Source organism: Octopus bimaculoides, chromosome 19 (assembly GCF_046866305.1).
Source record: "Octopus bimaculoides isolate indiv1 chromosome 19, ASM4686630v1, whole genome shotgun sequence".
NCBI lineage: Eukaryota > Metazoa > Mollusca > Cephalopoda > Octopoda > Octopodidae > Octopus > Octopus bimaculoides.
In genome coordinates, this window is record NC_142946.1 from 24,402,131 (window position 1) to 24,417,764 (window position 15,634).

The window sequence follows — 15,634 nt, forward strand, 5'->3', positions numbered from 1 at the left end:
TTTGTGGGAACCACTTTCTAAGCATTTAAAGTTGTTGTTGCATGTTCCACATCTGCTATCTCCACATTCTTTTATGGAGAATTCTGATTCATTCTCTGATGAGAATTTTGCTCTTGTAAGGTGTTTTTTGAGATTTTTTGGTTGGCATCTACTGTTTTGTAAGGGGTTTTTATCAATCAGATTTTTCATTTTGGGGTTTTGTAGAAGTATAAGAAGGTTTGATTTTATGGTGTGCAAGATGTTAGCTACTCCAGGATTGTGCATATTAATAAATGAAATTGAGGTGTTCATTAATTTTTCTCCTTTGGTGTCCTTAGTTGTGTGATGCTCAACTTCATCACCTTTTTAATTCTCTCATTTATTAATCCTAATTTCTGCTTTGTTAGAAAGTCTTTGAGCTCATTGAGTCAGAGTTAACATATTTTGGGGTCAATCACTATAGTACAGATATGTCTTATCATGCTGTATGGGATGTTCCTTTTGATGTGTGAGGGATGGCAAGAGTAGAAATTCAAATATTAGTGCATGTCCAACTGTGGAGTTGTGTATTTTTATGTGAATATCCAGGAATGGTAATTCATTGCAACTGGATTCTGTCAGAAATTTGATAGATGGGTGAAATATTTTCAGGTCCTCATTTGATCTGTCCCAAAAGATGAAGCAGTAACTGAGGAAGCGTTTCTACTTTTTAATGACATATTTCTTACGATCCTGATTAAAAACCCTCCCTACTTCCTCATAAAGCTTTTCTTCCAAGTATCCCATGACTAGGTTAGCATATGAGGGTGCAAAGTGCATCTCTGTAGCCATGCCCTTTAACTGTTGATATGTTTTATTATCGAATATAAAGGTGTTTTATTCTAGTACCAGAGATGTGGCCTTGGTGATGAAGTCAGTTTTGAAGCATTTATTTATCTGTCCTCTATGTTTCTCTACCCAGTGTTTGACTGCTTCCAAGCCCAAAGTGTGAGGTATATTGGTATAAAGATTAGTGACCATTAAAGCTTCTTGTAAGTATAGTACCTTCGGGGTCAGTGGGTGGAATGTGCTGGAGGAAATCTATGCCGTCCTGTATATAGCTGGGTATTAATAGGCGTAGAGGTTTTAGGAGTATGTCCAAAAAATGACTCAGTTGTCGTGTTGGTCCAGCAGCTATTGGTCTCAGTGTGAGCTCTTAGTATTTTTACGTATTGGTTCTTCTGCTTATTTATGGCATTTTGTATTTCGGAGCTTTTGTGGATTTTGGGTAATCCATAGAAATTGCTCTCTTTGATTGCAGAGTTGCATAAATAATCTTTCTCCTTCTCTGTGAGGGAATTTTGGTATTCATTAGTGTTTTGATTTTATCATTATTGCTTTTTCTGTGTGTCATGGTTTTTCCTTGTAATAGGTTTGGTCTGTTAGAATTTCAAATATTTTATCTTTATAGTAGTCTTTGTCCATGATTATTATTGCTCCTCTCTTATCAGCTTCTTTTAGGATGATTGAATTGTCATTCCTCAGTGTTAGTAAGGCTTCCTTTTCTTCTTCATAAAGGTTTTGTTTGCATTTATGGATACTTAAGGGAAATTTTGAAATTGTGCCTATATATGCATCTAAATGTTTGTCATTCACCTTGTAGGGGGTGAAGTGGGATTTATTTCTGACAAATGATTTGAGGGAATGAAAAAGTCGATGACGTTGACACCAGTGCTCAACTGGTATTTATTTCTTCAATCCTGAAAGGCAAAGTCAACCGTGACAGTATTTGATCTTAGAACATAAAGACAGACGAAATGCCACTAAGCATTTTGCCTGGCGTGTTAACGATTCTGCCAGTGCACTGCTTTAGTGATCACAAATATTGGGGACATGTTGTACACGAGAAACTCTGCTCTCAGGTTTTCTCCACTGCAGAGAGAATGCTCGCAAAAGAGAAGTGTTGATGGTTAGGATGCACTGGCCGCAATTAACTCTTCGGTTTAAATAAGAAAAGAATACATTAAATAATGTAATCTTAAAAACGACTGGAATTCCAATGATCATAGGTCTCCTGGATCGGGTTTGACCTGGTGTTAAACAACATAAAATATACTAAAAACGTTTGTGGCATTTAGAGACATAAAAATGTACATTTCCTGAGAAAACAAAACAACCACTGATCATAAAGAGGTGGAAAATTTGAGAAAACCAGTCACTATAGTAACTGTTGACACAAGTAATAGTGTCAAGAAGATAGCAAGTAGCATCATTTCAAGTTATATTTAAAGCAGCAGCAGGTGGAAATTGCAGCAGTAAAAACAATTTAATTTTTCTTTAAGTAGCAACTTTATATTTATAAAATAAATAAATATATATATATATTTATAAAATAAATAAATAAATAAATATATATATATATATATATATATATTATAATTATTGATCTTTTATTGAAATATATTATTAGTAATACTCCACACAGCCATAGTTTCGTATTACAAAAACCCGCGTGTTATAGTATTCTAATAACAAAACCCAACGTGAGTATTTTCCTTATCTGTTTATTGCTGCTAATTTAATTTCTCTGGTTATTTTACTGTTCTCTGTTATTTTCACCGATTAAAAAATTATCTTAGCATCTATTTCAAAATACTCCATAATTGAATAAAGCAAACTTATTCAGCAAAACATGAACAATCTTGTCCAAGTCGAGCGCAAACTGTTATATAACAACACTGGGAAAATCGTGTTATATAACATGTTTCGTTGTAAATCTTTGAGAAGTGCAACTTCGTTATGGCAGAAAATAACGAAAACACTAAGTGAAGAGATGGAGATACGCTGAAGCACGGCGTTTCCTTATATTTAGGTCTCTTAGAGGGGTGGTTTATAATGTTTGGTCCCACATTCCCAAACTCAACCTCTCGGTTACTCCTGATTCCTTCATCCTATTTCCATAACTTACTAAGTGTCAAGTAAACATTTTCTGTAAGTTTTGTGCCTTCCCTCGACTTTGTTTCCTCGTACCTATCTTTAGAATCGTTTATTTTTCACTTCAGTCATTGGACTGAGAACATGCTGGGGCACCTCCTTGAAGAATTTTGTACTACTTAGATACTGAGGTCCCGACGCATCTACGTAACCCTAACGCTAAAACTAATCCTAACGAGTGTACACTGTAAAAACATCGTTACGTAGATGCATCAAGACCTCTGTATATAAGTAGTGCGAAGAATTTTAGTCATGTCTCCGCTGAACCGTTAAGTTACGTGGACATACATAAACAAACCAACACCAGTTGTCAAGTGGTGGTTGCGCCGTGATAAACAGACACAAAGACACACGCATAGTATATACATACACGACGGGATTCCATACAATTTCCGTCTATCAAATTTATTCAGGATGCCCAGTGGGACTGAAAAAAAAAATCTTTTTCACAAACTTTATGAGGAAATAAAGTGGAAAATGGTGCATCAAATTGTAATTATGTACTGTAAGTACTTTTTGTACTGTACTTTATAAGATTTACAGATAAAACCTACATTTGTTAAAAATATAACATTAGAAATGGTAAAGGCAAGAATGATATGACATGTTGACGAGTGGAAAACTGGGAAAATGTGGTACATTTAATAAAAATACCTGTAATAAAAAAATAAAAAAAATAGAATAATAAATTAATTTAAAGGTTAAGAAATGGTATTTCTTGAAAATCAGGTAAAATACATGCTTCAGTTTTGTTTAAGATACTTGTTAATACTGAAATGTTATAGGTGATGGCCCCCAGATATCTCCTCACTCTACCTTTTAAGTGAATAAATCATGACTTTGAGTTAAGATGCTTGCTTCCCATCTCCATGGTTCTGGGTTCAGTCCCACTGCATGGCACGTTGGGCAAGTGTCTTGTACTATAGCCTCAGGTTGATCAAAGCATTGTGAATGGATTTGATGGATGGAAACTGAAAGAAGCCCATCGTATGTATGTATATATATATATATATAAAATATATGTAATTATATATATATAATGTGTGTCTGTGTATGTCTCCCACCACTGCTTGGCAACTGGTGTTGGTGTGTTTATGTCCCTGTAACCTAGCAGTTTGGCAAAAAGAGAATAATAGAATAAGTTCTAGGCTTTAAAAAAATATAAGTATTGGAGATTGATACATTCGACGAAAAACTCTTCAAGATGGCACCCCAGCATGGCTGCAGTCTAATGACTGAAACAAGTAAAAGATAAAGAAAAGCTAAAACAAATTTTGTCAAAACATTGAAAGTGGTAAGAAATAATATGAGAAAACCCATGATTAATTTCCAAAGCCATACGTATATATATATATATATATATATATATATATATATATATATATATATGGTACAAAAATAAATTTATTTCTGTATCTTACAATACATCTCAACGCTTCTAAAAAAACAAACTTTGTTTGTTTACTTACATCGTAAAAAGTTGAATATATATATATATATATATATATATATATATATCAGATTATTAGGGCACACAGAATAAGGTGGAGATGTGTAAAGAGAACAAACTGCTGCAAGGTAACCATGACTATAGTTCTTTATATGGAAAGCCTATGACATAGAGCAGATCACTGTCTTACTACTAGGGATGCTTTTGTCAATACTGCACATGAGAGTAAGATAACAACACATCAAAAGCCAGTTTATATGAGCCCCAGCAATATGGAAGGTGATTGCTGACTGCAACATCCATTTTATCTATCTTCCTCTTGACAATATACACAACTAGAATCTGCATGTACATGCATGATGCTTAGGAACTTTGTTATGTCTCCACTAGGCTTTCTCCAAATTATTGCAGATACCGGTGTCACGCAGATGGCACCTGTGCTGGTGGCACGTAAAAGCACACATTGCACTTAGAGTGGTAGGTATTAGGAAGGGCATCCAGGAGTCTGGCACAGCCTTCCAGCTTGCCAGTCCTGGTCAAACCATCCAACCCATGCCAGCATGGACAACAGACGTTAAATGATGGTGGTGATGATGATGTATATGCAGTTCTACAACACAACACATGAAATCTATGAAGAATTTCATGAAATGATAGTTGATTTTGAGAACTTAGTCATTCTTTGTTCTTATTTAAAACAGCATATGTGACTGATACACCAACACAAGGACACTTCTCTCACCTTGTGCAGTGTACATGGAGAAAAATGTAGAATTTGGGACTGAGCAACAAATACAAAGATGGCAGTAATTTTAGATGGTTTCATCAAAGAGTAAATGCACTCGTTTTCTTACCAATAAAGATATACCATTAGGAGTGCAGTATTTTTTAATAAACATGTTTAAAAGTTAAGTGTTTATTTGTTAGACTATTTTGATAGTAGATATGTCACTGGAGCTTTTATGAGTCAATGCAATACAAAATCAGGTGCTCTTTCTTGTCAGTATTCCACATTGATTCTCACCCAAGCTGTAGAATATTAATTTAGTGACACTAGGGACCCAGCATCCAATGTGAAGATTGGAATAAAAAGGAAAAGTTTTCCCATTGTGTTGGTTCCATTCACTCTCCCATTTGCAAAGGAAATTAGAGTACGAGGAAAGAAGAGGCTGTTAATGCAGTCATTGCTCAACGTGCAATTGTTTAGCCCTTGCCACCCACACAGACAGGAAGAAAATGGATGTACGTAGATTGTTTGAAGAATCTGTGATAAAAGGTTATGATGAAGGTTGTAAGAACAACCATAATTTAATACAAGGCATCTGGAACATTTGTCTGTAAATAAGTTTAATGTATTTTTACTCTTCTTTCCTCTAATTTTATAATCAGAAATAAACTAATTTGATTTGTTTTGAAATTTTGATTAAAATTTTGAATTGTGAGAATTATTGTAATTAAATGTGCTGTTTGTTCCCAGTTTTCCGTTTTTATCTGGGTTATTTTAATCTGTATCATTTTTACTTGTGCTATTATAACCTGTGCCACTTTTACTGTGTACCTTAAAATGTGATAGCTCATGGAATTTAGCAAATAACAGTTATAACAACTTTATTATTTCTCATTCATACTATCATAAAGTAAAGGGGAAACTTTTCCTCCTACTTGATGAACATTATTGGATTATTTGGATTCTAGAAATCTTTTTTTTTTTTTTTTCAGCATTTGTTCCTTTTTGTCGCTCAATTGCAAAACTTGGCAGACTCATTCCCGATTTCTCTTTAGTTGGAGATATTTAATAATCAATAGAAATATGGCAAAACGTACAGCAAATTCCAAAATTGAAGATGAACCAGCTGACTTTAAAAAATCAAAGAACGAAAGTCTGTCAGAGAAAATTCAAGAATCTCGCATAAAATGTGCAAAATCTGTTCAGGATTTTAAATTCAACAAAAAGCGAGTTCGTTTGTTGAATGAAGTGGAAGAATTCCTTGAAGGATCTCAGGGCGTTCTTTATTGGATGGTCCGTGACCAAAGGGTGCAAGGTATGGTGATGCTTTATTGTGACTTCTATTAAATGTAACAGCTGTATCATTTACTTTTGTAATTTCTTTGCAATATTAATATTCATTTTAGGGCAGTGAGCTGGCAGAATCGTTAGCACGTCAGGTAAAATGCTTAGCAGCATTTTGTCTGTCTTTATGTTCTAAGTTCAAATTCTGCTGAGGTCGACTTTGTCTTGCATCCTTTCAGGGTCAATAAAATAAGTACCAGTTGATTACTGGAGTCAATGTAATTAGCCCCTCCTCTGAAATAGCTAGCATTGTGCCAAAATTTAAAACAAATACTAATATTCATTTATGTTAGAAATTGATAAAAATGTTTAAAACAAAATTTGAAAAACAAGAGAAAAGTGCAGAAGTCTCTCTTCATGCAACAGGCTCTCCTAGATAGTGTCTGAGGTAGTTGTTACCTTTCCAATAAGCTAAGTGAAAGATTTATATTGGAGGGAAGCTCCCAGGAGCAGCCTCTCTCTATCTCTGTCATTATCATTTCATTACTTTTGGACTTTATCTTTATTTATAGGTAAATGACAAAAGGTCAATATAATTTCGTGTATAATCATTTTAGTTGGTATAGGGTATAATCCACTCCATCTTCAGAATTTGTAATTATTCTGGTGCAAATGGCCAATTAATACAGCAAGCAATACATAACCTTAGAAACAATAAGAAACGATTGTTTCAATAACAATAGAGAGGCTATTTCCATGGAGTTGGACCATGTCCCATTGTAAGTGAAATATTTTCTTAATTTATTTTAAAAGTTTGTTGGAAAAACAGCTGAATATCGAAAGTGTTGGCTAGTTTATGCTTGAGGCTAGTTGAATAAATGTTTTGAGTGGACATTATAAGAGTACTTGTGTTAAAAGTTGATCAATCTCAACTGGAAAGAAATGGTGTCACCTAGTCATCTACCGATCCGGCAGACACTCTAGCCAAATCGATTACATCCTCGCCAGAAATAGAGAAAGAGGGAGGCTCCTAAATGCCAAAACCCTCCTTGGCGAAGAATGTACACCCCAACACAGATTAGTAGTCAGCGACTTTGAGATCAAGGCAATATGGGTGCCCAGAAGTAGACCGGCTTGGAGGAGAAGGGTATGGAAGCTTAAAGACCCTGCAAATGGACAGAGACTTAGAGACAAGTTACTTGAAGCATTTGACGAAATAGAAGGGGATATAGCATCATACAACGGAGAAGACAATTGGAGATTTCTGCGGGACAACCTGTTGAGAGCCACCGACCAGATCTGTGGCTGGTGTAAAGTCCCCTCTCGACCCAGAGTAACGTGGTGGTGGAACAAGGAGGTAGACGGGGCTATTAGACAAAAGAAACAGGCTTGGAAGGACTGGAAGAACGGTGGTAGCAGGGAATTGTACCAATCTGCCAGAAGGGAAGCTAGGCTACAGGTTTATTTAGCCAGAGGGGAAGGAGATAAGAAAAGATTTGCCAATGTTCTGCGCCGTGAGGACCAAAGACTCGAGGTATTTTGTGTTGCAAGACAGCGTAGGAGAGAGAATAGTGATGTCGTAGGAGAGAAATGTGTTCGCATGGATGATGGTACGCTTGCACTAAATGAGGCTGCAAAGAAAGAGGTCTGGAGATGCCACTACGATAGATTGCTTAATAAAGAGAATGAATGGGAGAAAGAGAGTCTGCCGTATGTCGACCCAACAGAGGGACCAGCGATCCGAGTTGACAGTACCAGGGTAGATAAAGCAATTAAGAGTATGAAGACAGGGAAAGCCCCTGGCCCATCAGGAATCACTGCAGAGATGCTGAAAATATCTGGCAGTGTTGGCTACAGCCTAGTCACTCGTATTACGAACCAGGTGATACACGAAGGAGTCATACCCAATGACTGGTGTAGCAGCACCATAGTAAACTGCTACAAAGGTATAGGTGACGCTTTAGATACAAATAATTACAGAGGCATCAAGCTGTTAGATCAGGTTATGAAAGTTACGGAGAGGGTCATAGCCCAACTAATTAGGGAGCGAATCAATTTAGATGAGATACAGTTTGGGTTCGTGCCAGGTAAAAGCACCACTGATGCCATATTTCTAGTGAGACAGCTGCTGGAGAAATACCTAGCCAAGGATAAACCTCTGTACCTGGCCTTCGTTGACATGGAGAAAGCCTTTGACAGGGTCCCCCGATCCCTTATCTGGTGGTCAATGAGGAAACTTGGGATAGAAGAATGGTTAGTGAGAGCTGTGCGAGCCATGTACAGAGATGCTGCCAGTAAAGTGAGGGTTGGAAATGAGTACAGTAATGAATTCCGGGTAGAGGTAGGGGTCCACCAAGGTTCCGTCCTCAGCCCCCTCCTATTTATCATAGTCCTCCAGGCGATCACAGAGGAATTCAAGACAGGTTGCCCCTGGGAGCTCCTCTATGCTGATGACCTTGCACTAATTGCGGAGTCACTATCAGAACTAGAGGAGAAGTTTCAGGTGTGGAAGCAAGGACTAGAATCGAAGGGCCTTAGAGTCAACCTAGCAAAAACCAAAATCCTAATAAGTAGGAAGGTAGATAAGACACAAACCCCTTCAGGTAGATGGCCCTGCTCAGTATGCAGAAAAGGAGTAGGTAGTAACTCTATAAGATGTACCTGGTGCAAGCTATGGACACATAAGAGGTGCAGCAATATCAAAGGCAGATTAACTACGAAGTTAGTTTTTGTATGTGGCAAATGTTCAGGTGCAATAAACACTGTAAACAAACAGGAAACAACTTCTATCTCATTCCAGGGAGAAAAACTAGAGGTAGTCGATAGCTTCCGCTATCTGGGTGACCAAGTTAGTAGTGGGGGTGGGTGCGCTGAAAGTGTAGCTGCTAGAATAAGAATAGCCTGGGCAAAGTTTAGAGAGCTCTTACCTCTGCTGGCGACAAAGGGACTCTGACTCAGAGTAAAAGGCAGACTGTATGACGCATGTGTACGAACAGCCATGCTACATGGCAGTGAAACATGGGCTGTGACTGCTGAGGACATGCGTAAGCTCGCAAGGAATGAAGCCAGTATGCTCCGCTGGATGTGTAATGTCAATGTGCATACCCGTCAGAGTGTAAGTATCTTGAGAGAAAAGCTGAACATAAGAAGCATCAGTTGTGGTGTGCAAGAGAGACGATTGCGCTGGTTTGGACATGTGGTGAGAATGAATGAGGATAGCTGTGTGAAAAAGTGCCACACTCTAACAGTTGAGGGAACCCGTGGAAGAGGTAGGCCCAGGAAGACCTGGGCTGAGGTGGTGAGGCAAGATCTTCGAACATTGGGCCTCACCGAGGCTATGACTACCGACCGAGACCTTTGGAAATGTGCTGTGCGTGAGAAGACCCGGCAAGCCAAGTGAGATCGTTGCCAGTGCCCCTGGACTGGCTCTTGTGTGGGTGGCACATAAGATGTACCATCTTGAGCGTGACCGTTGCCAGTACCGCCTGACTGACCTTTGTAGGGTTTTCGAGCGAGATCGTTGCCAGTGCCCCTGGACTGGCTCTTGTGAGGGTTGCACGTAAAAGACACCATTTCGAACGTGGCCGTTTTCGTGCGGGTGACACGTAAAAGCACCCACTACACTCTCTGAGTGTTTTGTGTTAGGAAGGGCAACCAGCTGTAGAAACTCTGCCAAATTAGATTGGAGCCTGGTGTTGCCATCCGGTTTCACCAGTCCTCAGTCAAATCGTCCAACCCATGCTAGCATGGAAAGCGGACGTTAAACGATGATGATGATGATGAAATCAATGAATATTGGTCTTCTCAAATGAGATTGCACAGGATTGGAACAAATGGTGATTAACAGAAAACAAGACTTTGTCAACAGGTTTGCATGCAAATGCAATAGCATTGGTGAATCTCTTTGTTTTATGCTAGAAGCTGAAATTATTCTTATTTCATACCATTATCAAAGGTACTTAACTATTTTTTCATTGTAAACCTGACTGGAACCAAAAAATTCTTCAATTTCCTAGATAAATTGTTGGTAAGTAATTCAGCCATTCAGACAAAGGTCTAAATTTAACAGAGTTATCTCATCTGCATCAAAGAATGTTTATTATAAAACCTCTAAAAGATTCAAATTACTTTTCCCTTAAATGAAGACACAACACTATATGTGATAAAATTTAAGAAAAAGCAATAATTGGCTTTAAAATATAGTGTTATAAGGATGTATTTACACTTTGATAATTCTATTCATAATGGAATTGTTTTCGATTTTATAAGAATTGAGAGAAATGTTATAGTTGCCTCCCTTGTTGTAACTTTGCCGTTTTTTTTTCAGGTAAAATAAAATTGCTGGATTATTTCAGAACAAACTTATAAATATAAAATGTATATTTGATGGCAATTATATATATATGTATGTATATTCATGTAAGTATTTATATTATCTTAGTTGAAAAACTTCGATAAGGTAAATATGTTAATAGTTACCAGGGTAGCAAAATTCACAAAGAAACTGAGATATTATACCTGGTTAAGAGGTAGAAATTCCATGTTAAAATGACGTATTTTGAGTTGATATAATAAAGAATAAATGGAGCAAAACGCATATAATAAAAGAACTTATTTATTATATGCGTTTTGGTCTATTTATTCTTTATTATATACTCGCAGAAATGCCCGGGTTACATGCAATTGAAGAATGAGACTTTTCTGTTATATTTTTTGTAAGGAACTGGAATACATATGATTCGAATTTCATGAAAATTGCACATGAGGGTTCTTTCCCTCTTTACACACCCTAAAAAATTCTAATCATGAGACATGTATCCAATAGTATTGATCTTTATGAGCATATTCCAAAATTTCAGTCTTCTGGAACCTATAAAAAGGATTTTGCACCTGAAAAATGGAGCTCATGGAGCTCTGAAATTTGGGAATGAGGGCCCCTATTGGGGGTGGGTGTGTAAATGTCAACCAGAGAAGTTGAATTGTTGGGAATGTTTTTAACTTGGGTCTTATATTATGCCTGTATATATGTGAGGGTATAGTTTCACTTTAATAGTTTCAGTATGAAATTGAAAGTATTAAAGTGAAAGTATTTGAAATTACAGTAGCCACATGTTATTGTTTCACTTTTGACATGTAATACTGAAATAGTAGAATAGTTTCAGTGTTAAAGTGAAAGTATCTGACATTATAGTAGAGTGATGTCATTGTTACACTTTTGATACATAATACTTTGACTATTCCATAATAATGATTATGGAATGTTTAATATTTTGATATTTTGATATTTTTAATAATTTTTCTATATTTATGAAATAAGTATTTTATATAAATTCATTTGGTACTTATTGTTAGTTGATATATATATTTATTTATTATAATTATTGTTCTATTTACGACCTGAAGATTAGCTGTATTTTTGAATAGAATTTATTTTCGATAATTTTAATTGAGTTTAATCGATTTAAATTTCCTTTCTATTTGAAAATTAGTTATGAAACACGTGTAGTCATTTTACTATCTTTATCTTATGATATTTACTTTGTTTTGTATTATACTCATTTATTGTGCTTTTAATTATTAATTTTTCTATATGTGATAGTGGATTTTCATCGATGAGTTCTTGAAACTTGGTTCTTTTCCCTAAAACTATATATTTTTGTATATTATAATCTATAAAGGTCAATTAAATTTTATTTTTTTATAAATTGATTTTAATTGTGTTTTTACCTGTAATTTTGGATTTTGTCCCTAATATTATTATATATATGTATGTATTTATATATATATATGTATGTATATATATGTGTATTTATATATATGCATGTATATATATGTGTATATATATATATATATATGTATATATATAAATTTATATATATATATATGTATATGTATGTATATATGTGTATACATGTATATGTATGTATATATATGTATGTGTATATACATATATATATGTATGTGTATATATATGTGTGTATATGTATGTATATATTTATGTATTTATATATATATATATGTATATATACATGTATATATATGTATATATATATATATATATATATATATATATATATATATATGTATATATATGTATGTATATATATATATGTGTATATATATATATATATATGTATATATATATATATATATATATATATATATATATATATATATATATATATATATATATATATATATATATATATAATTATGTGTATTTCTTCTATCTTAATGAATAAAAATTCTTCTGATAGAATAAATGGGTTAATAGAAACCAATGTAGCAAAGAACACAAAATAACTGTGGTTTAGTTCCTGTTTTTAAGGCAGGAACTCCTTGAAATTTTGGGTTTTTGAGTATATTTAAGAATTTAAGGAATGGAGAAAACGCATGTTATAATTGTGTACTTTATTCCTACATATGTTTCAAAGGATTACAACCTGTGTGATCCATAGGGATCTTTGATATTAAAATTGTAACCTTCTCATCAGGGAAAGCATGGGAATCATCTTAAACGTAAGACATTATGACCGATTATGAAAACAATATTGTTTTCATAATCGGTCATAATGTCTTACGTTTAAGATGATTCCCATGCTTTCCCTGATGAGAAGGTTACAATTTTAATATCAAAGATCCCTATGGATCACACAGGTTGTAATCCTTTGAAACATATGTAGGAATAAAGTACACAATTATAACATGCGTTTTCTCCATTCCTTAAATTCTTAAATGTATATATATATGTGTGCATACATATGTGTGTGTATATATATATATATATATATATATATATATATATATATATATATATATATATATACATATATACTAGCAGCATAGCCTGGCTTTGCCTGGGATTAAGTTAGGATTATTAAGCTAATCAAGTTCTTTATTTCAAACCAAACTAAGTAACATCGATGTCAAATTTGAGCTAAATCCGTTGAAATTGGTAAACTTTTGGCTTAAAATGTGTTGCAGATAACTTGATTGGGAAATCCCATAAGGAATCAGTATATCGATTTTTTTTTTTTTTTTTTTTTTTTGAGTACTTGAAGTATTCAAAGATCCCATGAGTCCTAAGTAATGCTGGTATCAAGTTTGAAGAAAATACATCAAATTTGGTAATAGTTATGGTTGAAAATGGGGTGTAGCCAATTTTATTGGGAAATCCTATAAGGAATCTGTTTATAGATTTTTTTTATCCTGATTAAATGGAAAACCCCATGAGGAATCAGTTTATTCATTTTTCTCCCCAAATAGGACTTAACCGAACACAACATTGCTGATTCAAAAACATCTATATTTATACTTTAAAGTTGGTTTTCACATCCAACCCAGTTCTGCAGAATCAGTGTTGTGATGGGAGTGCATGAGTTGTGAGTTTGACCGGCAGAGATTATCAGGTTGCATATACCAGCCCTTTGAAAACACCCCCCCCCTTTGCCCATGGGTTGGGAACCCTTCCAGCAAGGAAAATAGAATGCCAAAAAGGGCTCCTGATCTTCTGTGTCAGAAGTGGTTACGTTCAGATCACAACTAAGTCTTACACACACACACACATGTATGTACACCTATTGCATACATATTTTTTTTACGCATACATGTTCGTGTAAGTATGTGTATTGCCCGTATATCGACAAAACACTTAACAAAAGTCTTAACAAAAACTTACTCGTTGCTAGAAGGGGACTTAACTCCTGTTGTAAACAATGGTGGATTTCTCCGACTTGAAAATTGTTAAATGTTTTCGTTGAAAATTTATTTTTACCGCTATTTGCTGGTGCCTCTGGGAAAAATAAGTTGACGAAAATGCAGCTAAGGTCATGACGAATGTCCTCCTAAAATTGGCGCAACATGCGTGCTAATTTGTGGACGTGCATAAATTACATTCATATACACACACACACACATCCTGCCTTTTATATATATATATATATATATATATATATATATATATATATATATACACATATACAAATATTCTATAATTATGCTTAATAAAGAGAATGAATGGGAGAAAGAGAGCCTGCCTTATGTCGACCCAATAGAGGGACCAGCTATCCGAGTTGATAGTACCAGGGTAGATAAAGCAATTAAGAGTATGAAGACTGGGAAAGCCCCCGGCCCATCAGGAATCACTGCAGAGATGCTCAAAATATCTGGCAGTGTTGGCTATAGCCTAGTCACCCGTATTACGAACCAGGTGATACACGAAGGAGTCATACCCTATGACTGGTGTAGCAGCATCATAGTCAACTGCTACAAAGGTAAAGGGGACGCTTTAGATACAAATAATTACAGAGGCATCAAGCTGTTAGATCAGGTTATGAAAGTTACAGAGAGGGTCATAGCCCAACTAATTAGGGAGCGAATCAATTTAGATGAGATGCAGTTTGGGTTCGTGCCAGGTAAAAGCACTACTGATGCCTTATTTCTAGTGAGACAGTTGCAAGAGAAATACCTAGCTAAGGATAAACCTCTGTACCTGGCTTTCGTTGACATGGAGAAAGCCTTTGACAGGGTCCCCCGATCCCTTATCTGGTGGTCAATGAGGAAACTTGGGATAGAAGAATGGTTAGTGAGAGCTGTGCGAGCCATGTACAGAGATGCTGCCAGTAAGGTGAGGGTTGGAAATGAGTACAGCAATGAATTCCGGGTAGAGGTAGGGGTCCACCAAGGTTCCGTCCTCAGCCCCCTCTTATTTACCATAGTCCTCCAGGCAATCACAGAGGAGTTCAAGACAGGTTGCCCCTGGGAGCTCCTCTATGCTGATGACCTTGCCCTAATTGCAGAGTCACTATCAGAACTAGAGGAGAAGTTTCAGGTGTGGAAGCAAGGTCTAGAATTGAAGGGCCTTAGAGTCAACCTAGCTAAAACCAAAATCCTAATAAGTAGGAAGGTAGATAAAACACAAACCCCTTCAGGTAGATGGCCCTGCTCAGTATGTAGAAAAGGAGTAGGTAGTAACTCTATAAGATGTACCCGGTGCGAGCTATGGACACATAAGAGGTGCAGCAACATCAAAGGCAGGTTAACTAGCAAGTTAGTTTTTGTTTGTGGCAGATGTTCAGGTGCAATAAAGACTGCAAACAAACAGGAAACAACTTCTATCTCATTCCAGGGTGAAAAACTAGAGGTAGTCGATAGCTTCCGCTATCTGGGCGACCAAGTTAGTAGTGGGGGTGGGTGCGCTGAAAGTGTAGCTGCTAGAATAA

At 35.7% G+C, this 15,634-nt stretch overlaps 1 protein-coding gene across 3 annotated transcripts in view; it reads left to right on the forward strand.

Annotated features, from left to right (window-relative positions):
- The first annotated feature begins 2,468 nt into the window (after positions 1 to 2,468).
- LOC106876432 (deoxyribodipyrimidine photo-lyase) overlaps positions 2,469 to 15,634 on the forward strand; it is a 36,587-nt gene continuing 23,421 nt past the window's right edge. For 2 of the 3 annotated variants that reach the window (XM_052974691.2, XM_052974690.2), the window contains exons 1-2: positions 2,469 to 2,501; positions 6,122 to 6,444. In XM_052974691.2, the coding sequence (XP_052830651.2) occupies positions 6,213 to 6,444 (232 nt within the window). In that variant the 5' untranslated portion in view covers positions 2,469 to 2,501; positions 6,122 to 6,212. Of the gene's footprint in view, positions 2,502 to 2,623; positions 2,950 to 6,121; positions 6,445 to 15,634 lie in introns of those variants that run through there. The other variant, XM_089366627.1, reaches the window with a different exon arrangement.